This window comes from Odocoileus virginianus, chromosome 8, assembly GCF_023699985.2.
Source record: "Odocoileus virginianus isolate 20LAN1187 ecotype Illinois chromosome 8, Ovbor_1.2, whole genome shotgun sequence".
In the NCBI taxonomy this organism is placed as follows: domain Eukaryota; kingdom Metazoa; phylum Chordata; class Mammalia; order Artiodactyla; family Cervidae; genus Odocoileus; species Odocoileus virginianus.
This window is the reverse complement of record NC_069681.1, coordinates 75,267,787-75,283,903: the sequence shown is the minus strand read 5'-3', so window position 1 is coordinate 75,283,903 and position 16,117 is coordinate 75,267,787. Positions and strand designations below refer to the sequence as shown.

Sequence of the window (16,117 nt, the reverse complement as noted above, 5' to 3'; positions counted from 1 at the left end):
AAGCTGCTAGCTTGCAGGCCTGGTGAAAAAGGACCCGCAGAGGGTCTCCTCTCGCTTTTCTGAAGGCAAAGCCCGCTGGGTGGGACTGCTGACTGGGCACACTGCCAAAAATCTCCCAGATTACGATGACCCATACACCCACCAGGGCCTGGAATACTTGATCTCAGAATTTACAAATACTAACTCTACGTTCCATGTCTGGGCCACACAAGCACAGCATCTCTACAATCCATCAAATTCTGTTCTACTTAAAAAAAACAAAAAACCCCACAATCATATTTCAGGCACTAAGGGATAGTCTGCTAAGAACACATGGTTTATAAGCTCCAAACACAGGTGAGATAGCTTGCAGGAAACCTTACAGGAATGAAGTGGTAGAAAGTGAAAGTCGCCCAGTCGTGTACTACTCTTTGTGACCCCATGGACCATATGTCCATGGAATTCTCCAGGCCAGAATACTGGAGTGGGTAGCCATTCCGTCCTCCAGGGGATCTTCCCAACCTAGGGATCGAACCCAGGTCTCCCACATTACAGGCAGATTCTTTACCAGCTGAGCCACAAGAGAAGTAGTAGAATTCAGATTCAAATCCAGATCAAGGGCAAAAGCAAAGCGGGTGGTCCTTGACTCTCACCAGGATTCCTTTTGCCTGGCTGTGTCAGTGTTAAGGAGACTGTGGGATACAGGAAGAGCTTCAGCACAGGAGACCTCCTTAATGTAACTTGAGAGCATCCCGTCACCAACAGACAGTTCCAACTGAAATGTACTGTTTTAAAACTACGCCCGGCTCTTTTTCGTGGTGCCTCAGAGCCTGTCGGCCGCTTCAGAATGAAGCTGAACATCTGTTTCCCGGCCCCTGGCTACCAGAAGCTCATTGAAGTGGACGATAAACGAAAACTTCCTATCTTCTACGAGAAGCGTATGGCCACAGAAGTTGCTGCTGACGCTCTGGGTGAAGAATGGAAGGGTTTTGTGGTCCGAATCTGTGGCGGGAACGATAAGCAGGGTTTCCCCATGAAGCAGGGTGTCTTGACCCATGGCGGAGTTCGCCTGCTACTGAGTAAGGGGCATTCCTGTTACAGACCAAGGAGGACTGGAGAGAGAAAGTGCAAATCTGTACGGGGTTGCATTGTGGATGCCAATCTGAGTGTTCTCAATTTGGTCATCGTGAAAAAAGGGGAGAAGGATATTCCTGGACTCACTGATACTACAGTGCCTCGTCGCCTGGGTCCCAAAAGAGCTAGCAGAATCCGCAAACTTTTCAATCTCTCTAAAGAAGATGATGTCCGCCAGTATGTTGTGCGAAAGCCCCTAAACAAAGACGGTAAGAAACCCAGGACTAAAGCACCCAAGGCTCAGCGTCTCGTGACTCCACGAGTTCTGCACCACAAATGCCGGCGTGTTGCTCTGAAGAAACAGCGCACTAAGAAAAATTAAGAAGAGGCTGCAGAACATGCTAAACTTTTGGCCAAGAGAATGAAGGAGGCCAAAGAAAAATGGCAGGAACAGATTGCCAAGAGACGGAGGCTGTCCTCTCTGAGAGCTTCTCCTTCTGAGTCCAGTCAAAAATGAGATGTTCTAAGAGTAACAAATAAATAAGATCAGACATCAAAATAATTTAAAAAAAATTAAAAAAAAATAAAACTACGCCTGTGCAGTCACTCACTATGATGTGAGTACTGTTCCAAGTGGGAAAGTGAAAGTGTTAGTTGCTCAGTCCCATCCGAATCTTTGCGACCCCATGGACTGTAGCCTGTCAGGTTCCTCTGTCCATGGAATTCTCCAGCCCTGTTCAAAGTGCCCTGCAAATACTAGCCTATTTTTATGCATTCATGAAAACATTTCTGAAGCTGGCACCATGCAGTAGTAATAGTGTATGGTACTTTGTAACAATACTGCTGACAATGAGCCCCTGTTACTGACCAAGGACATTTGTTGGGGGTGGGGGCGGGCGGGTAGGAAGTGTGGAAAGGATTTAAAGGTCGTGGACACCAGGCTGCTATGGTTTTTCCTTCTTTCCTACAAAGTTAGGAGGCTGGGAGGATTAATTTATGACCTCCTTACCTTTTTCATGTCAAAGGTTACTGGCGTTCTAGAGATCGTGGTTCTTGCTTGGGTTTTTAGAGCAAACAGGAAGCCTGCGAGGTGAGAGCAGGGGTGATTCGGTCTCTGCTACCTCCCTCCCGGGTTCAGCAGGTGCGGAAATAACCGCGGTGACATGCCTGTAGGGCAGGCGCTAGTCCCGCCGCCGGGGCATGGGAGGACTCGGGCTTTCTGGTCCTTCCTGACAAGGGGCGCGTATGTGTTATTTATTAAAAATAGGCAATAGTCATAAAATATTCCGACGACAAAGAAAAGATTTCCAATAATACTTAAAAAAAAAAACCTTCAAGTGTCTCCCCAGTGTTTTCATTTAAGAGGAGGCAAACTGGCCGCGAGCGCGGTGTTTGTCCGCTCGCTGGGGCCCGCGATCGGGGGTGGACAGTCTGGGCTAGGGGGCGGGGAGGTGTCGCACCAACTTGGTCCAAGCTGGGGTGGGGGCGGGGCTGCGGGCAGGGGCGGGCGTCCGCCGCCGCGTCAGCAAGCACCGCCCACCGCGGGGGAATCCCAGGCCCGGGCCCCGCGCGCGAAGCTGCAGAGCCCCGCCCCGCGCACCGCCCTCGCCGCGCCCTCGCCGCGGTCGGCCCCCGGAGCCGCGGCCGCGCGGCGCTGCCATTGGTGCCCGGCGGTGACGCGGGCCCGCTGGCCGGGGCGGCTGGCGCCGGGGAGGGCGGGCGCGGGGCGCGGCTGATGAAACCCGCGCGCCGGATGCCTCCCGCCCTCCACGCTCCATTCACTCCGCGCGGGCAGGTGTGAGCGGCGGGTCCTCTGCTAGCGGAGCGCGGGACCACCAGCTGTCGGTTACCCCAGGCTCCGATCCCGCGCGCCGCACCTCCGCCCGATCATCCGGCAGTCCCGCCGATCCTCGGCCGAGCGTCCGTCCAGTCCAGCTGCGCCTCCGTCCGACCCAGCGTCCATCAGTCCAGCCCTGCCTAGTGCGTCTGTCCAGCGACGGTCCTGCCCGCATCCTGCCGCCCTGCCGGTTCGGTGAGTGGCCGGCCTGCCGAGTCCGGGTCACCTTCGTGGGGTGGGGTGGGGTGATCCCGGCGCTGCGTGGGGCCGCGGCAGGGCAGCGCGGGGTCCGCGCGCGGGGTGGGGTCGGGTGGGGGGCACTGGCATTCTCTGGGTGGGCGCGCGGGCCGGGCTGGCAGGCGGTCGGGCGGTGCGCGCGGCCGGTGCCCATGCGGCTGTCTCCTATACGGAATCCATTTTGCTTCCCTGAAGACGCGGCGTGGTGCATGATGCAACACCCCGTGAGTAAGCGTGGGAGCCCTGGAGCCTCGGGGTGGGTGCCACGCGTGCCCTGCCTGGCACTGGGCGCCGGGACGCACCGGTGGTCACGGGGCCGGAGCGGGCGGGTGGGCGCGCACAGGACTCGGCGGGCATCCGGGAGACCTTCCCTTACATGGCGCACAGCGGAGCACCCCACCCCGCCACGAGGTCCGCGACGTGTCATCGGCCGCGCGTCCGGAGCCAGCCCCGGGGGGGGTCGCGGGGTGGTCCCGCGGCAGGTGGCCGGTTGGGGACGGCGCTGCGCACCCCGCGCGCTGGCCGTGGTGCCCACCTCTATTCCTCCCTGGACCCCTTGGAAGTTCCCTGGCCCGCCTCCACCTCTCACCCGGCCCCCCACGGGGGGTTACTTAGGGGAAGTTCCCAGCCCCCCACCCCCGCACCGGGTGGGTTTCCTTGTGACCCGAACTGGCCTCTCCGGCCGGTGATCACCGCTCCCGTATGGTTTTTTTTCTGGTGGGAGGAAGTTCCGGCTTCACCGAGATGACCTATTCTCGGTGTGTTCCTTTCTTTCTACGTAGTAGAAAACTTCCCAGGCCAGGCGGCCGGCGGTCACCCTGAGACCTGTGTGTAAACAGCAGCCGCGCTGTTAGTAGTACTACGGCCGCGTGTCCTATTCGCTCCCTCTTCGCCCTTTGCCGTGGCTCTGAGAACCGGAGGGGAGAGGTGCTTGACCTGTGGGTTAGGACAGCCAGGCAAGTGCCCCTGCAAGATAACCACACTCACTGCCCAGCACCCACCCTCAGGCTCTCAGGTGTAACCTGGAGTAGGTTTTATTCCAGACTTCTCGACAGAGGAGGGGGCCAGGGTTTCCATCCTAGGTCTATTTCCCTCAATGAGCTCTTAAACATGTGACCCGGGAGAACTGTGTTTTGGCCTCTGGCAGAGCTTCCTCATTGTGCTTAATTTGAATTGCAATTTATGTGGGATTTATCTTAACGTTTCTTGCCACTTGTGTCTGGTTCCGATAATAGGAAACCATGATACATTTATCCCCCCTGACATTTTTAGTTGATCTCAGTGGAAATTATTATTTTTACGTTGAACACACCCCTCTGTCATTAAAACGAAAGGCCTTAAGTCTCACAGTCGGAATAGAAATTTAGGGGGATAAAGTAAACAATGGATTCAAAGAGTTTTGAAAGGTTTTAGCATATTAAGATCATGTTTAATTATTGGAGATAAAATCTAAAGCGTGCCAGAGGAGTTTTGACTTGAACAGGATGAGAGTGAATAGAAATCAGACATGTACTCTTAGTTGTTTAAATCTGGGTTGAGCCACATGGATGCTCTTGTGCATATGATTATCTGCTTTAAAGGAAAACAGGGCTTGAAACACGAGATTGCTGACCTTGGGGAGCTTGCTTTTTAAGACACATGTTAATTATATCTGGTAGAAGCTTTCATTCTTTGATGGAATTAAACACATGTCTACTGACTGTTCTAGTCTGTAGTTTCTTGTCTACTAAGGCCAGTAAAAATATGTAATTATGTTGGAGGGCCCTGCCTTGTGTCTAATTAAATTAATCCCTTTCATTATTAACCATGTATTTGGAGGTATTGGTCTGTTAATCCCAGGGAGGAATTTGAAGCCGGAATAAATGTGTCCTTGTTTTGGGAAGAAACATTTTCCTCTGACCCTGGAGTTCTCTGAACTTCCCTGGTGGCTCAGACGGTCAAGAATCTGCTGGCCAATAAGGAGACACAGGTTTGATCCCTGGGCTGGGAAGATCCCCTGGAGAAGGCAGTGGTAACCCACTCCAGGATTCTTGCCTAGGAAATCCCATGGACAGAGTGGCCTGGCAGGCTATAGTCCATGGAGTCACAAAGAGTCAGACATGAACGAGGGAGTAACACTTGGGAGTTATCTGGGCCATAGGCGTCTTCTGAGATGGCCATCCTTCCCCCTGGAGTGCGCCTGCAGACGGGTCCTCCCCCGTTTGCTCCAGCTGAGGGCAGGCCCCTAGGACGAGAGGACTTGACTTTTTTTCTCAGGGAGGCGGAGAGTGGTGGGCAGCTGTCCCAGAGGGCAAGGGTTCAGACCCAGTGTGCAGAAGAGATAGGGGAAGGGGCGGGCACAGAGGCGGGGAGGCCAGGGCAGAGGCTGGTAGTCAGGTGTGGGAAAGAAAGGCAAGTCGAGCTTCTTTATGCGCGAGCGAGAGTGACTGTGCGTCATTTCTCTGCGGGCTGGATGGTGGCAGCTTGTCCAGGGTGGAACTGGTAGAAACGTGACTGGTTGAGCTCTGCGCCATCTGTAGGCTGGTGTCCTCGCTCCGTCTGTGGATTTAAAGGAAGAATCCAGGTGAGGCGGGAGAGGTGGGTCCCAGAAGACCGGAGCCACTGTCCTGGTGAGGTCGGGAAGAGCGCGTTGGGAAGGACTTTGTAAAAGGCACAGCTGGCTTTTCTCAGACCCTTGCATCCTCACGGACAGGACTGAGCCCCACCTGCCCTGTTGTAGCCACATGCGGTGCCCCGTCCTCCTCATGCTCCTCTGCGCCCTCCAGAGGGCTTCTGGGCTGTGGTTTGTTGGGCGGCCCCGCACAGGGACTGTGGCCATGGGGTGGGCCTGCTTTTTCATTCCTGGCCTTCAGGACGCCTGCCTTCCAGGGGTTTCTTGGGCTTGAGGCCCTTGGCCCTGGGCTTTAGGCTGAGGTTGTATCCACCCCCAAGGTTTTAGGTGACTTCCAGTGGGAGAAGAGTAGCCTGTTTGGTGGCAGGTTAGCAGCCCTGTATTGACTTCAGCAGCTTCTCTTTCTCTGTACTCCCGTATTCCCCCCAAATTCCAAAGTAGCTTTGACACCACCCACCCCTACACTTGTGCAAAGCGAGTCACAGCCTACCATGGGGGTTCAGTGCTTTCTGTGAAGCTGCTAGAAGGATGGGCAGCACATCATGAAAGGACTGGGTGGGCTGCTGTCCTCATTTCCCTGCAAAGGCATTAACAATTCGCTCGTCCAGGGGACACAGGCCACACATTGGAATAGATTCTGACCTGAGGTCCCCCATCACGCCACACACAGGTCTGTCACTTGGCTTTTCCTCTGGTTGTTATCACTAGTAGGGGAGGAGGGGGCACCGCCAAGTGGTAGATTCGGGGAAGAGACCACATCAGTGTGGAGTTCGAAGGCTTTACAGCTTCAGTGCAACCTCAGATCATCACCCTGAAGTGAGGATGCTGCTTCCAGGAGCTGGGGCTGGTGGTCCATTGCCGAGAGCGGGGCCCCTGAGGCCCCTGCGGCCAGCTCTGTCGCAACTATGTGCAGCCTCCGGAAGGTCCTGTGGACGGTCTGGCCCCTGCAGACATGTGAATCCTCCGTTTCAGCCTTGTGATAATGCAGTGAATAAACAGAAGTGAAAGAATAAAGGTACTATAGTGTTAGTCGCTCAATCGTGTCCGACTCTTTGCGACCCTATGGACTGGGGTCGACCCCGTGATCTATAGCCCTCCAGGCTCCTCTGTCCTTGGGATTCTCCAGGCAAGAATATTGGAGTGGGTTACCATTCCCTCCTCCAGGGGATCTTCCCAACCCAGGGATCCAACCGGTATCTTCTTCATTGACAGGCAGATTCTTTACCATCTGAGCCACCAGGGAAGCCCCATAAAGAAAGGTACTAAGTCAACACATTTAGTGTCTTTCATGAAATAAGTCCTTTCCTCTGCCAGCCTCCTCTTCTGATAAGCGCAACCAGAAGTCAAGCTCCAGAAAGGCTTCACGGGCTCCCGAGAGGTGGGTTTAAACAGAGGAGGGAGAAACAAGGTCCTGCGACAAGCAGGACAGTGTGGATTTCCACGCCGTCTCCCTTTTCCCAGAATCACCTTTCCCCCCCTGGACGCAGTAGTGTACATAACAGTCTGTCTTCCTGCCCTAGAGCTTTCTTCCAAATATCTATGCAGATAAGATTCCTGTGTAAGAGATCCACCAAGTGCTTTCCTACTTACGTAGGAGTAGAGGCTGACCGCGCGTGCTGGGCACACAGCGGGCTCTGCCTCGGGACCCGCTCACGGTGCCAGCCCCAGGCGGCCCCCAACCCCCGCTCTCCTCACGGCCCCCTGCCCCAGAGTGGGCTCCACTTATCTCTAAAATGCCTTTTTCCGAGATGTTTCTCAGAGCCACATTTAAATTCTTTTCTGTATTGCCTGCATAGTAATTGACTTCTAGTACCCACTGTGTAGGGTTGAGGGGATTTAAATGAGGCCATAATCCAGGTTATGCACCTCACACAACTCTGCCACATACCAAGGCTTCATGTAAATATTCGCTGTTATGTTGGAGAGAAAGCTCAGTTCCTTGATTTCAGCATGGAGGAAAACAAAATCTGCAACAGCGTAGTTTTGCTGTTGCAAACCGCTTTCCTGAGATGTTAACGTGTAGTCCCTTCTCCTTGGAGCTGTGTCCACACGGTGGGGGGTGGCACAGGGCCTGGTGTCAGGGAGGCCGGTTTCGCAGATCTCAGACCCACAACCTTGGGTTTGAACCCTCCTCATGCCTCGGGGTGGCTTCCCTGGTAGCTCAGATGGTAAAGAATCTGCTTGCAATGCAGGAGACACGGGTTCAATCCCTGGCTGGGGAAGATCCCCTGGAGAAGAAAATGGCAACCCACTCCAGTATTCTTGACTGGGGAACCCCCTGGACAGAGGAGACTGGTGGCTACAGTCCGTGGGGTCACAGAGAATCAGACATGACTGAGTGACTAACACTTCCCCTTTTTTTCCGTGCCTCTGGGAGGCAGAGCTCCCGGCCCCGTTCTCAGTGTTTGCCTGTACGTGTCTGTGTGCACGTGCGTATGTGTGTGTGTGAGTGAGAAAGGGTGTGCATGTGAGTCTGTCTGGAAGGTGTTTACGCTCATCCATCCCAACCTGAGACATTTTGTCCAAGTTACCCTGAGGGCTTTGGGGTTAAAAACTTGGGCCACGTCTGTTTCCCCACCGTTTTTCCTCCTTCCTGGAGGGGTGATGGAGATCCTTGAGAGGGGTGGGGTGGGGTGGCGGGCCATCACTAGGGGTGCTGGCGAAGGAAAAGGAGGGACCGTGGTCTGACTGGTGTTTCATCACAGGGTTGTCACCATCATCTTCCTGCCCGTGAAGATGCTTGCGGTGACCTTTTCAGGTCTGCTTGGAAACGCTCTCTTTCTCTGGATCTTTTTATCTTCACACGCAGTACCATTAACCAAAGTCTCTTAGACCAAGTAGGAAGGAAGGGAGAGGCCCTGAGGTTGAATAAGACTCAGACTACAAGCCCTTGTGAGCGCTCACCGTGGGCTGCGCGCTTTCTGTGTTTTTTATTTAATCCTCACAGCCGCCCGGTGAGGTCGGTCTTGCTGTTTGGATGATGGTGAGGAGGCCCAGAGAAGGGATGCAAGTTGTCGACGGGCGCAGTGGTGGGTGGTAAGCGGCAGAGCGTGGATTTGCCTCTGGGACCTGGCCCCGGGGTCCTGACACTGTGCCCAGGGCCGTGGGCATCACCCCCTGTCTGGGGCTGTGGCCGTCTCGGGACTGTGGTCTGCACCCGTGTGTGCGCGGGCCCGCGCTGGGCCCTGAGATAAGCACATGGACCTGGAGATGCCAGGCCCCCGGGCTCTCTGGGTTCCAAGTAAGTCCCGGGGGCGCGGGAGTCGGCTGTCCCACCGCTGCATGGCGGCCCACGTTATTTCTCTATCTGCCCCCGCATCTTTGGAGTGCAGCTCTCTTCTCTCTGAGCCCCGGCTCCTGGCGCAGCTGGACCTCTGGTGTCCCGGGACAGCTGTGCTGGCCAGTGGTCAGGCCTGGCGCTGGCACGTGTGTGACACAGGCTGGGCCGCATTCTTTCTGGGTCAGCAGTCTGGCGTTGGCATCACCAGAGCCGGCTGGATGTGGGACTTCCAGCCAGGCCCCGGGGAGCCCTGCTTCTCTGGTCTGCATCGGTCCTCTCTGCTCCCCCTCCAGCTCTGCTGGGGAGGGGGCCCTCTGCAGGGGCTCTGATTTGTAGGGAAGCGTGGTTTCCCTCGGTTCTGCCCCCTTCTCAAGGCCGGTGGCAGTGGTCCTTGGGCCCAGATCTTTACTTCAGTAGTGCAGGAGATGGGGCGGGGTCTCCTTCCTTGTGAGATGCTTCTTTGACACCCTCAGGACGCTGGGGACGAGGGCTGTCTGAGCCAGGGTAGCCGCAGGGCGCATCTTCCTTGGAGAGACTGGGCCCCAGTGGCCGGGGCCTTGGCCTTGCAGTGAGGCCTCGAGTGCAGCCGGGTCGGGTGGGAGGCTCTTTCCCAACCCTGCCTGCCTCTCTCCCCTCTTCCTTCACTTTTCAACTTTTCATGACTGATACTTCCGACTTAAAAGAAAAAGGTTGCAGGAGTTACAGGAGCTCCTCAGTTTTTTCAAGTCACCTATTGCTTATATTTTGTTCCTTCTTTCTGTTTATCTGTCAATCAGTTAATCTACACACACACATATATGTATTTTTTCCTGAACCCTATGAGAGTAAGTCGAAGACATCATGTCATTTGATTTACCCCCCTGCAAGCTTCAATGTGTTTCCTGATAAGGTTTTTCTCGTTCTCTTACGTGAGCACAGTATGACATCAAAACCAGGAAATTGAACGTTATGACATTGTCATCTAATCCACAGTCCGCAGTCAACTTTCCGTTGTTCAAATAATGTCCTTTACATGTACGCATAGGTAGTTTGTTTCTTTCTGTTCCCTTTTTCAGGAGAGGCTTTTTCAATGGAACTGTGGTCTCATTTTCTATCTTATAAGCCTCTTTAGGGAAAAAATGTTTCTAAAAGTTAGAATGCATTATTGTGAAGAACAGGGAAACTACAGAGAAGTAAAAGGAGGAGGAGATGAACACCACTGTGATTCCAGCACAGAGCCCATGCGCCCGGCAGGTTAGTGGAAGGTGGATGGTCAGAAGTCTTCAGTTCAGGGCGACCTGATCCCTCAGACCTGCACCCCGAACACGCAGGGCGGGAGCCCTGAGCAGAGACCTGGGGCCTCAGGGCAGCGGGCGCCCTGTCTGGAGTCGAAGCTTTCACGCCCGTGCCCACCCTCTGGCCGGTGGCCCACTTGAATAGGCAGTTAACCCCCTCGGGGTGGGGAAGGGTGGAGATCATTATTAAATACCCAGAACTTGTTCACGACTTGAAAACAAATGTTGCAGGCCCTCTCTTGTCTGCTGTGCAGCCCTGGCTCCCCAGACTCAGCAGAGGGTAGGGGCATGGGCCTGCCGGAGAGGCCAGGGGAGAGAGAAGAGGGGACACCCTAAATTGTGCATCCTAGTCTTTGCTGAGGTTCCCGGGGAAGATTCCAAACTGCTGGATGAGGCATGGATCTCACCCGTGTGTTTCGGTTATCACAGACGTCCCCTTGATCATCACCAGCAACGCCCCCGGTGCTCCACTCTTTGCCGGCTTAGAAGACCTCCTCACTGGGTGGGGCTGGTTTCTTAGGACCTGGCTCCCCGGGGTTTGTACCTCAGTTTCCCCGGCCTGTGAAATCCACACTGTGTGAGAAAGGGCCTCTGAAAGCCACGATCAAAAGCCTCGAGTATTTTTCCAATGTTTGTTTTTTCTTCTCCCGCACCAGACCCTCTCCTTGAAGGAGCTGGCCTGGAGAGGGGCTGCAGTGGGCAGCCGCCCAGACTCTGCACGCCCCGCTGGGGCCGCGGAACTCCTAACCTGGACGGGCCAGGGCCGGGGGCTGCTCTTCAAAGGAACCCTTTGAAGTGCAAACATTTCCTTTCCTGAAAAGAAGGGAAATTAAAATGAAAACGTATTGTTCTGTGCAGACAATGTTCTCTTGGATCAAAGAGGGAGTAGGGCTTATAAAAAAGGGAGATTCACGAGTTAGGCCTTAACGTGGCCCACGGGGAAGCCGAAACCGTATACTTGCCTTCGGTCTGTGATCGGTAAGGTTGTATATCCTCCTTTTCCCCTGTTAAGGTCCTAAATCTGGGTCTAACATACTGTGTTTAGCTGCATCTCTTGTTTCTGTTTTTATCGTGAGGTCAGTGAGCATTTGAAAATATCTTTGGGTAAATTATGACACTGTCCACATGGAATATTATGTAGTCAATAATTAAGTGGTGTTTTCAGGGAACATCTGCTCTTATGGGAAAAACTTTACTGTTAAAAGTGAAAAACTTGGATTCAATTTTTTATATTCAGTGTTATCTCAAGGAGATGCCTGTATTGTACAGAAAGAAAACACTTAAAATCAGGCTTTGTTTTGTTCACTGCTGGGCATGTAGCCTCTGAACGAGTGCTTAGCAAATGTTTGTTGAAATAATTATTTTTATAATTAGTGAAACTGCAGTATAGTTTAAAGCGGGGCAAAGGCGAGCTGGGGGGGATGTCTTTAAATGGATAACCAACAAGGACCTAGTGTACATCACAGGAAAGTCTGGTCAGTGTTATGTGGCAGCCTGGATGGGAGCAGAGTTTGGGGAAGGATGGATACATGTATGAGTATGGCTGTCGACCTGGAGCTATCACAGCATTGGTAGTCAGCTATACCCCAATAAAAAATAAAAAAGTTAAAAAAATAACCTGTGCTAAGATAGAAAAAAAGGAGGGGTGCCTTTGAGCTATGTAGTAACACTTTGGCAAGTGGAAAGAACAAGACATTATTTTAAATTTAATATTAAATTATTTTTAATTAACTCTGCCCTGGCATCTTGATTTGGGGTTTATTTGGGGCTTCTTTTGGTATAGACACGTACCACCTTTTGTGCTTTGGTGCAAACCACCCTGTGACATTTCTGTTTTGGGAATAATCAGGTCTTGTTGCAAGAAGGGGTTTTCCTAGGTCTGGCCACTAGGCTTCTTCACGGATGGGGTGAGTGAGATGACAGCCTCTCACGTGCTCTGTGTCTGAGGCTCTTTGCACCGGCTTGACCTGTCCTGTTGTTGGGAACTTTGCCTGACTTGCCAGAAGCTTCTCATCTTCTAGCATCAGTGCTACCAAGCTATACTATAGGCTGTCTGCCGCCGTGTTTCTGACTTAGAAAGCCCTTTAATAATGCAGCGTCTCATTCCGGAAGCTGGCTTGGAGGAACGACCCTGGTCTCAGGGATTGCGTGTTACAGCCGCCAGTGCCTACCCCGCTGAGGGCGTTTCGTTCCTCCTTCAAAAGGATGCCGGCACTTGGGTTGTAGAGCCTGTTCCACACAGGGCTCTGGAGGCCCCTGGGGAAGGCATCCCTTGGGCTGGGGAAGGGCTGCTGGGGCCCGCGGCCGGGTGCTCCTGAGGGTGGCGGCCGTCTGTTCTTTGGCTTCAGTCTCTAAGGGGAGATAAGCTGGCACGGCTCAGGTGCACACCCGGGGACAGGCATGTTTATATAGAGATGAAAATGAACCTTCCCCCGCACAGCATGTGTTCGTGGACCTGCGTGTGCTCTGAGAATTCTTACTCTTCTCTGTGGCCTTACAGACAGCGCTGGGGGTGACTTGAAGTTTGCAGAGAGAGCTGGGCTTGGGCGTGCCGCCTTGCCTGTCCACCCTCCCCTCCTCCGTAGTGTCGGGAGTTTTACAGGGGCTGGACTGGGGCCTCGGAGGAATTCTCTGTCCACCCTGGTTTGGACAAAGACAGTGGAGGGTAAAGGTGTCTTTTAGTGGTGACTGAGGTTTTCTGACTGAAGTGGACATTATTCTGTGTGATGACTCCCCAGAAAGCAGACAGGGGCACAAGGCAGGATCTGTGTGCATTCCCCGGGTGGTTTGCTGCTGATGCAGACCTGGGTCGCTCTGTCCTAAGCTGACCTCACACGCTGGCATTTTGAAGGTGGCCTGGCTGGGCTGTGTGATTTTTTTTTTCCAGGGATGGCCCAAACATTTGTTAATTTCAGCACTTTGACTTTTATTCAGTGTGATTGGAGGAATAGCCCATCTGAAAGGTGAGCCTTCTCTTTCAGAGTTGAGGATTTATGGGAAGAAGAGTAAGAAAAAACACTCTTCTTGGAGACATTAATTTTTGGACTTCGAGGTCTGATGGATTAAAATTGAGCAGGGCGTTGAAAATACAATGTTAGCAATAGCAGTCATACCATTAAATCGTTCTTCTTGAAAAGGTTGAATGGATTTTGTTCTCTTGTTTGAGAAGTGTTTGAATCTTTCTGCTAAAAAAATTAGTATTCTGTAACTTACAAATCTGTATATGTAATTTATTGTTATAATTCTTCAAACAACTGTAAGTCAAGGGAATTGATTGTGTGGAACAAAAGCGCAGTGACAAGAGAACTGGAACAGGATAAATTGCCTAGTTTATTGAAACAGTGTATACATATCTGTCCTTGTTTCTTGTGACTTGTTTTACTTACTTTGCTTCTCACTAAATTTAAGAACTGAGAGTGCTTAATTTATGGTCTTATTAAAATTCACTTATAAGTTACAAATATCACCACTGTTGTTACTATTTGAGAAGAATCCTCAGGAACTTGATTTTATACTGTTATATATGTTAATATTATGTGAAATAGGAGATAATCTGTAATTGTAATCACATAACATATCTCCCAGGGGCTTCCCAGTTGTTGCTAGTGGTAAAGAACCTACCTGCCAATTCAGGAGAGGTAAGATCCCTGGGTGGAGAAGATCCCCTGGAGGAGGAAATGGCAACCCACTCCAGTGTTCATGCCTGGAGAATTCCATGGACAGAGGAGCCTGGTGGACTACAGTCCAGGCGGTTGCCAAAAGAGTCAGCACGACGGAAGCAACTTAGCAAGCATGCATACAATGTATCCCCCATAAATCTATCACTTCAAATTTTTAGCAGCAAGTTTGGCCTTTGTAGAAAAAACTTTTGTTGGAAGACATTTCTTTCTCCCTTGAGGGCAATCTTAGGAGATTTTAGGCAAGAACATTCCCCAATTCTTTGAGTAATCTGTATTGAACCGGGAAGAGTGTCTTGTGAGTGTCAGAGTTTGATGCACGCAGAATTTTGGAAAATCATCGGATGTAATTTGCACTGGGATTCAGTCCTCATCCCTGAAAGACTCGGGTCTGTGGTCTGATGAGTTCTGGAGAGGGCTCAGCTACTGTGAACATGCCTGCAGCTCCCAGAATCGCCTGGAGAGCCTCCGGGTGGCGGGAGATTTTGGAGCCTCCTGGGGGCTGCTGGCTCAGTGCCCTTGCCCCCCTGGCAGGGTCTCCCATTCCAGCAAGGTGTGTGGCTGTGCGCAGGCCGGAAACACTGTCTTGCCCAGGCGAGGCGCCGGCACCCAGGATGGAGGGAGAGCTCTGAGGCTCTGCAAGGAGGAAGCAGCACCGTCCCCAGTTCCAGCGGGTGATGGCGCAGGGACTTCTTCTAGAACCGCCCAACTCCCCCCCCCGCCCCCACAGACTGCCTCCAGCCAGCAGGGCTCCACAGCTCACTTTAACATGCGTGTGGCCCGTGGGCTTCATCCCGCTCCATGCAGACTCTCTTAGTGCCTAGACCTGCAGAGTGTACACTAATAAACATAGAAATTTAAACCTAGAGGGCAAGTCTCACCATGCCTGGGCAGATGGTGCACAGAACAGGAGACCCATGTTGCCTTGTGCCACGTGGCCTCTTCTTTGCTACAGTTCGCCCTCCACCCACAACTGAAACATGTGTCGGTGCGGGCTGGGCAGATGTGGCCGCAGGGGCGACGTCAGGAGGGAGAAGAGGAATACAGGTGCATTAAGTGTGTAAGTTTGCGTGAGATCCCAGGGCCTTTCGCATCCTGAAGTCAGCCCTCCAGTGTCTCAGATGCCTGCACACAGACCTGGGGATCTCCCAGGCCCGCAGGTCTGTGTCTGAAGGCTGGGGCAGAGTTCCTAGCAGCTCCCCGTCCTCTCGGGTCACCGGCATCTGTCAAACTCCCGACAGCTGGACCTCGTCAAGGAGACCTCAGTGGTGCTTGGACCACAGTCCCCTGAGGCCAGGCTCTGACACCCGGAGCGGAGTGTGGTGTGGAGCAGACGCTCAAAAGATGTCCTTTCAGGAACCCAAGCACTTGCTGTTCCTGAACTGTTTATTTTGCGCCCTTGGGATGGGAGGGGCCAGGGCCCATTCATCTCCGACCGGCCTGGTTATCTGTTTGCCGCCAACAGCAGAGAGGAAGTGGTGAGTCAGGCTGCAGGGGTGGAGCTCCAGCTGGGGAGAGGCCCTGGGAGGGGACAGGATGGCCTGGAAAGAGCTGCAAGAACTCCGTGTGCGGGCCCACCGGCAGCCCCCTGCCTCAGTTTCCCCATGTGGAGAATGGGGACAGTAATAGCCCCCACGTTGCAGGCCGTGCTGAGGATTCAGGATGTAAAGTGAGTTTAAAACATTGCCTGGCGTTCATGCCTGTGAGCTCTAGGGCGGGTTGGTGTGCAGACGGTTAGTCTTCGGGCTCTTGGAGGTTTCTGTCCAGAGAAGAGCCCATCCCAGGGGTGGTAACAGAGGAGGCGATGGAGGAGGCATGGACTGGAATGTAGGGTATCCCCAGAGGCTGTGGTGGGGCTAAGGAGAGGCTGCCCCTTCTTCTCTTCTGGTCTGGAGGTTCTTAATGGAAGAGAGGGTGTCAGGACCTTTCATTATGGGTCCGGTGTTCCTGGAGCTGGGTCGGCCGGAAGGCACGGTGTCAGGGCTCCCCGTTCCCGAGACCTCAGCCCAGGACGCCACCTGGCGAGGCGGGGTGTGGGCTTGGGTGGGTGCACAGGTGCGAAGCCCCTGCACTTCCATTCTGTCGCCCTCGGGGGAAGTTTCCGGAATGGACAGGCGCTCAGGTGTGGGTCCATCCTCCCCCGGCAGG

At 53.3% G+C, this 16,117-nt stretch overlaps 1 protein-coding gene and 1 pseudogene across 10 annotated transcripts in view; both read left to right on the top strand.

Annotated features, from left to right (window-relative positions):
• The first annotated feature begins 248 nt into the window (after positions 1–248).
• LOC110125334 (small ribosomal subunit protein eS6 pseudogene) lies at positions 249–1,589 on the top strand (annotated as a pseudogene).
• Positions 1,590–2,705: 1,116 nt separating this feature from the next.
• Positions 2,706–16,117, top strand: part of SLC7A1 (solute carrier family 7 member 1) — a 61,249-nt gene continuing 47,837 nt past the window's right edge. For 4 of the 10 annotated variants that reach the window (XM_070471743.1, XM_070471742.1, XM_070471741.1 and 1 more), the window contains exon 1: positions 2,706–3,085. Coding sequence is in view for 1 of the 10 variants with exons in the window: in XM_070471735.1 (XP_070327836.1) it covers positions 15,574–15,638 (65 nt within the window). In the remaining 9 variants the exon portion in view is untranslated. Of the gene's footprint in view, positions 3,086–11,181; positions 11,271–15,511; positions 15,639–16,117 lie in introns of those variants that run through there. The other 6 variants (XM_070471736.1, XM_070471737.1, XM_070471735.1 and 3 more) reach the window with 4 other exon arrangements.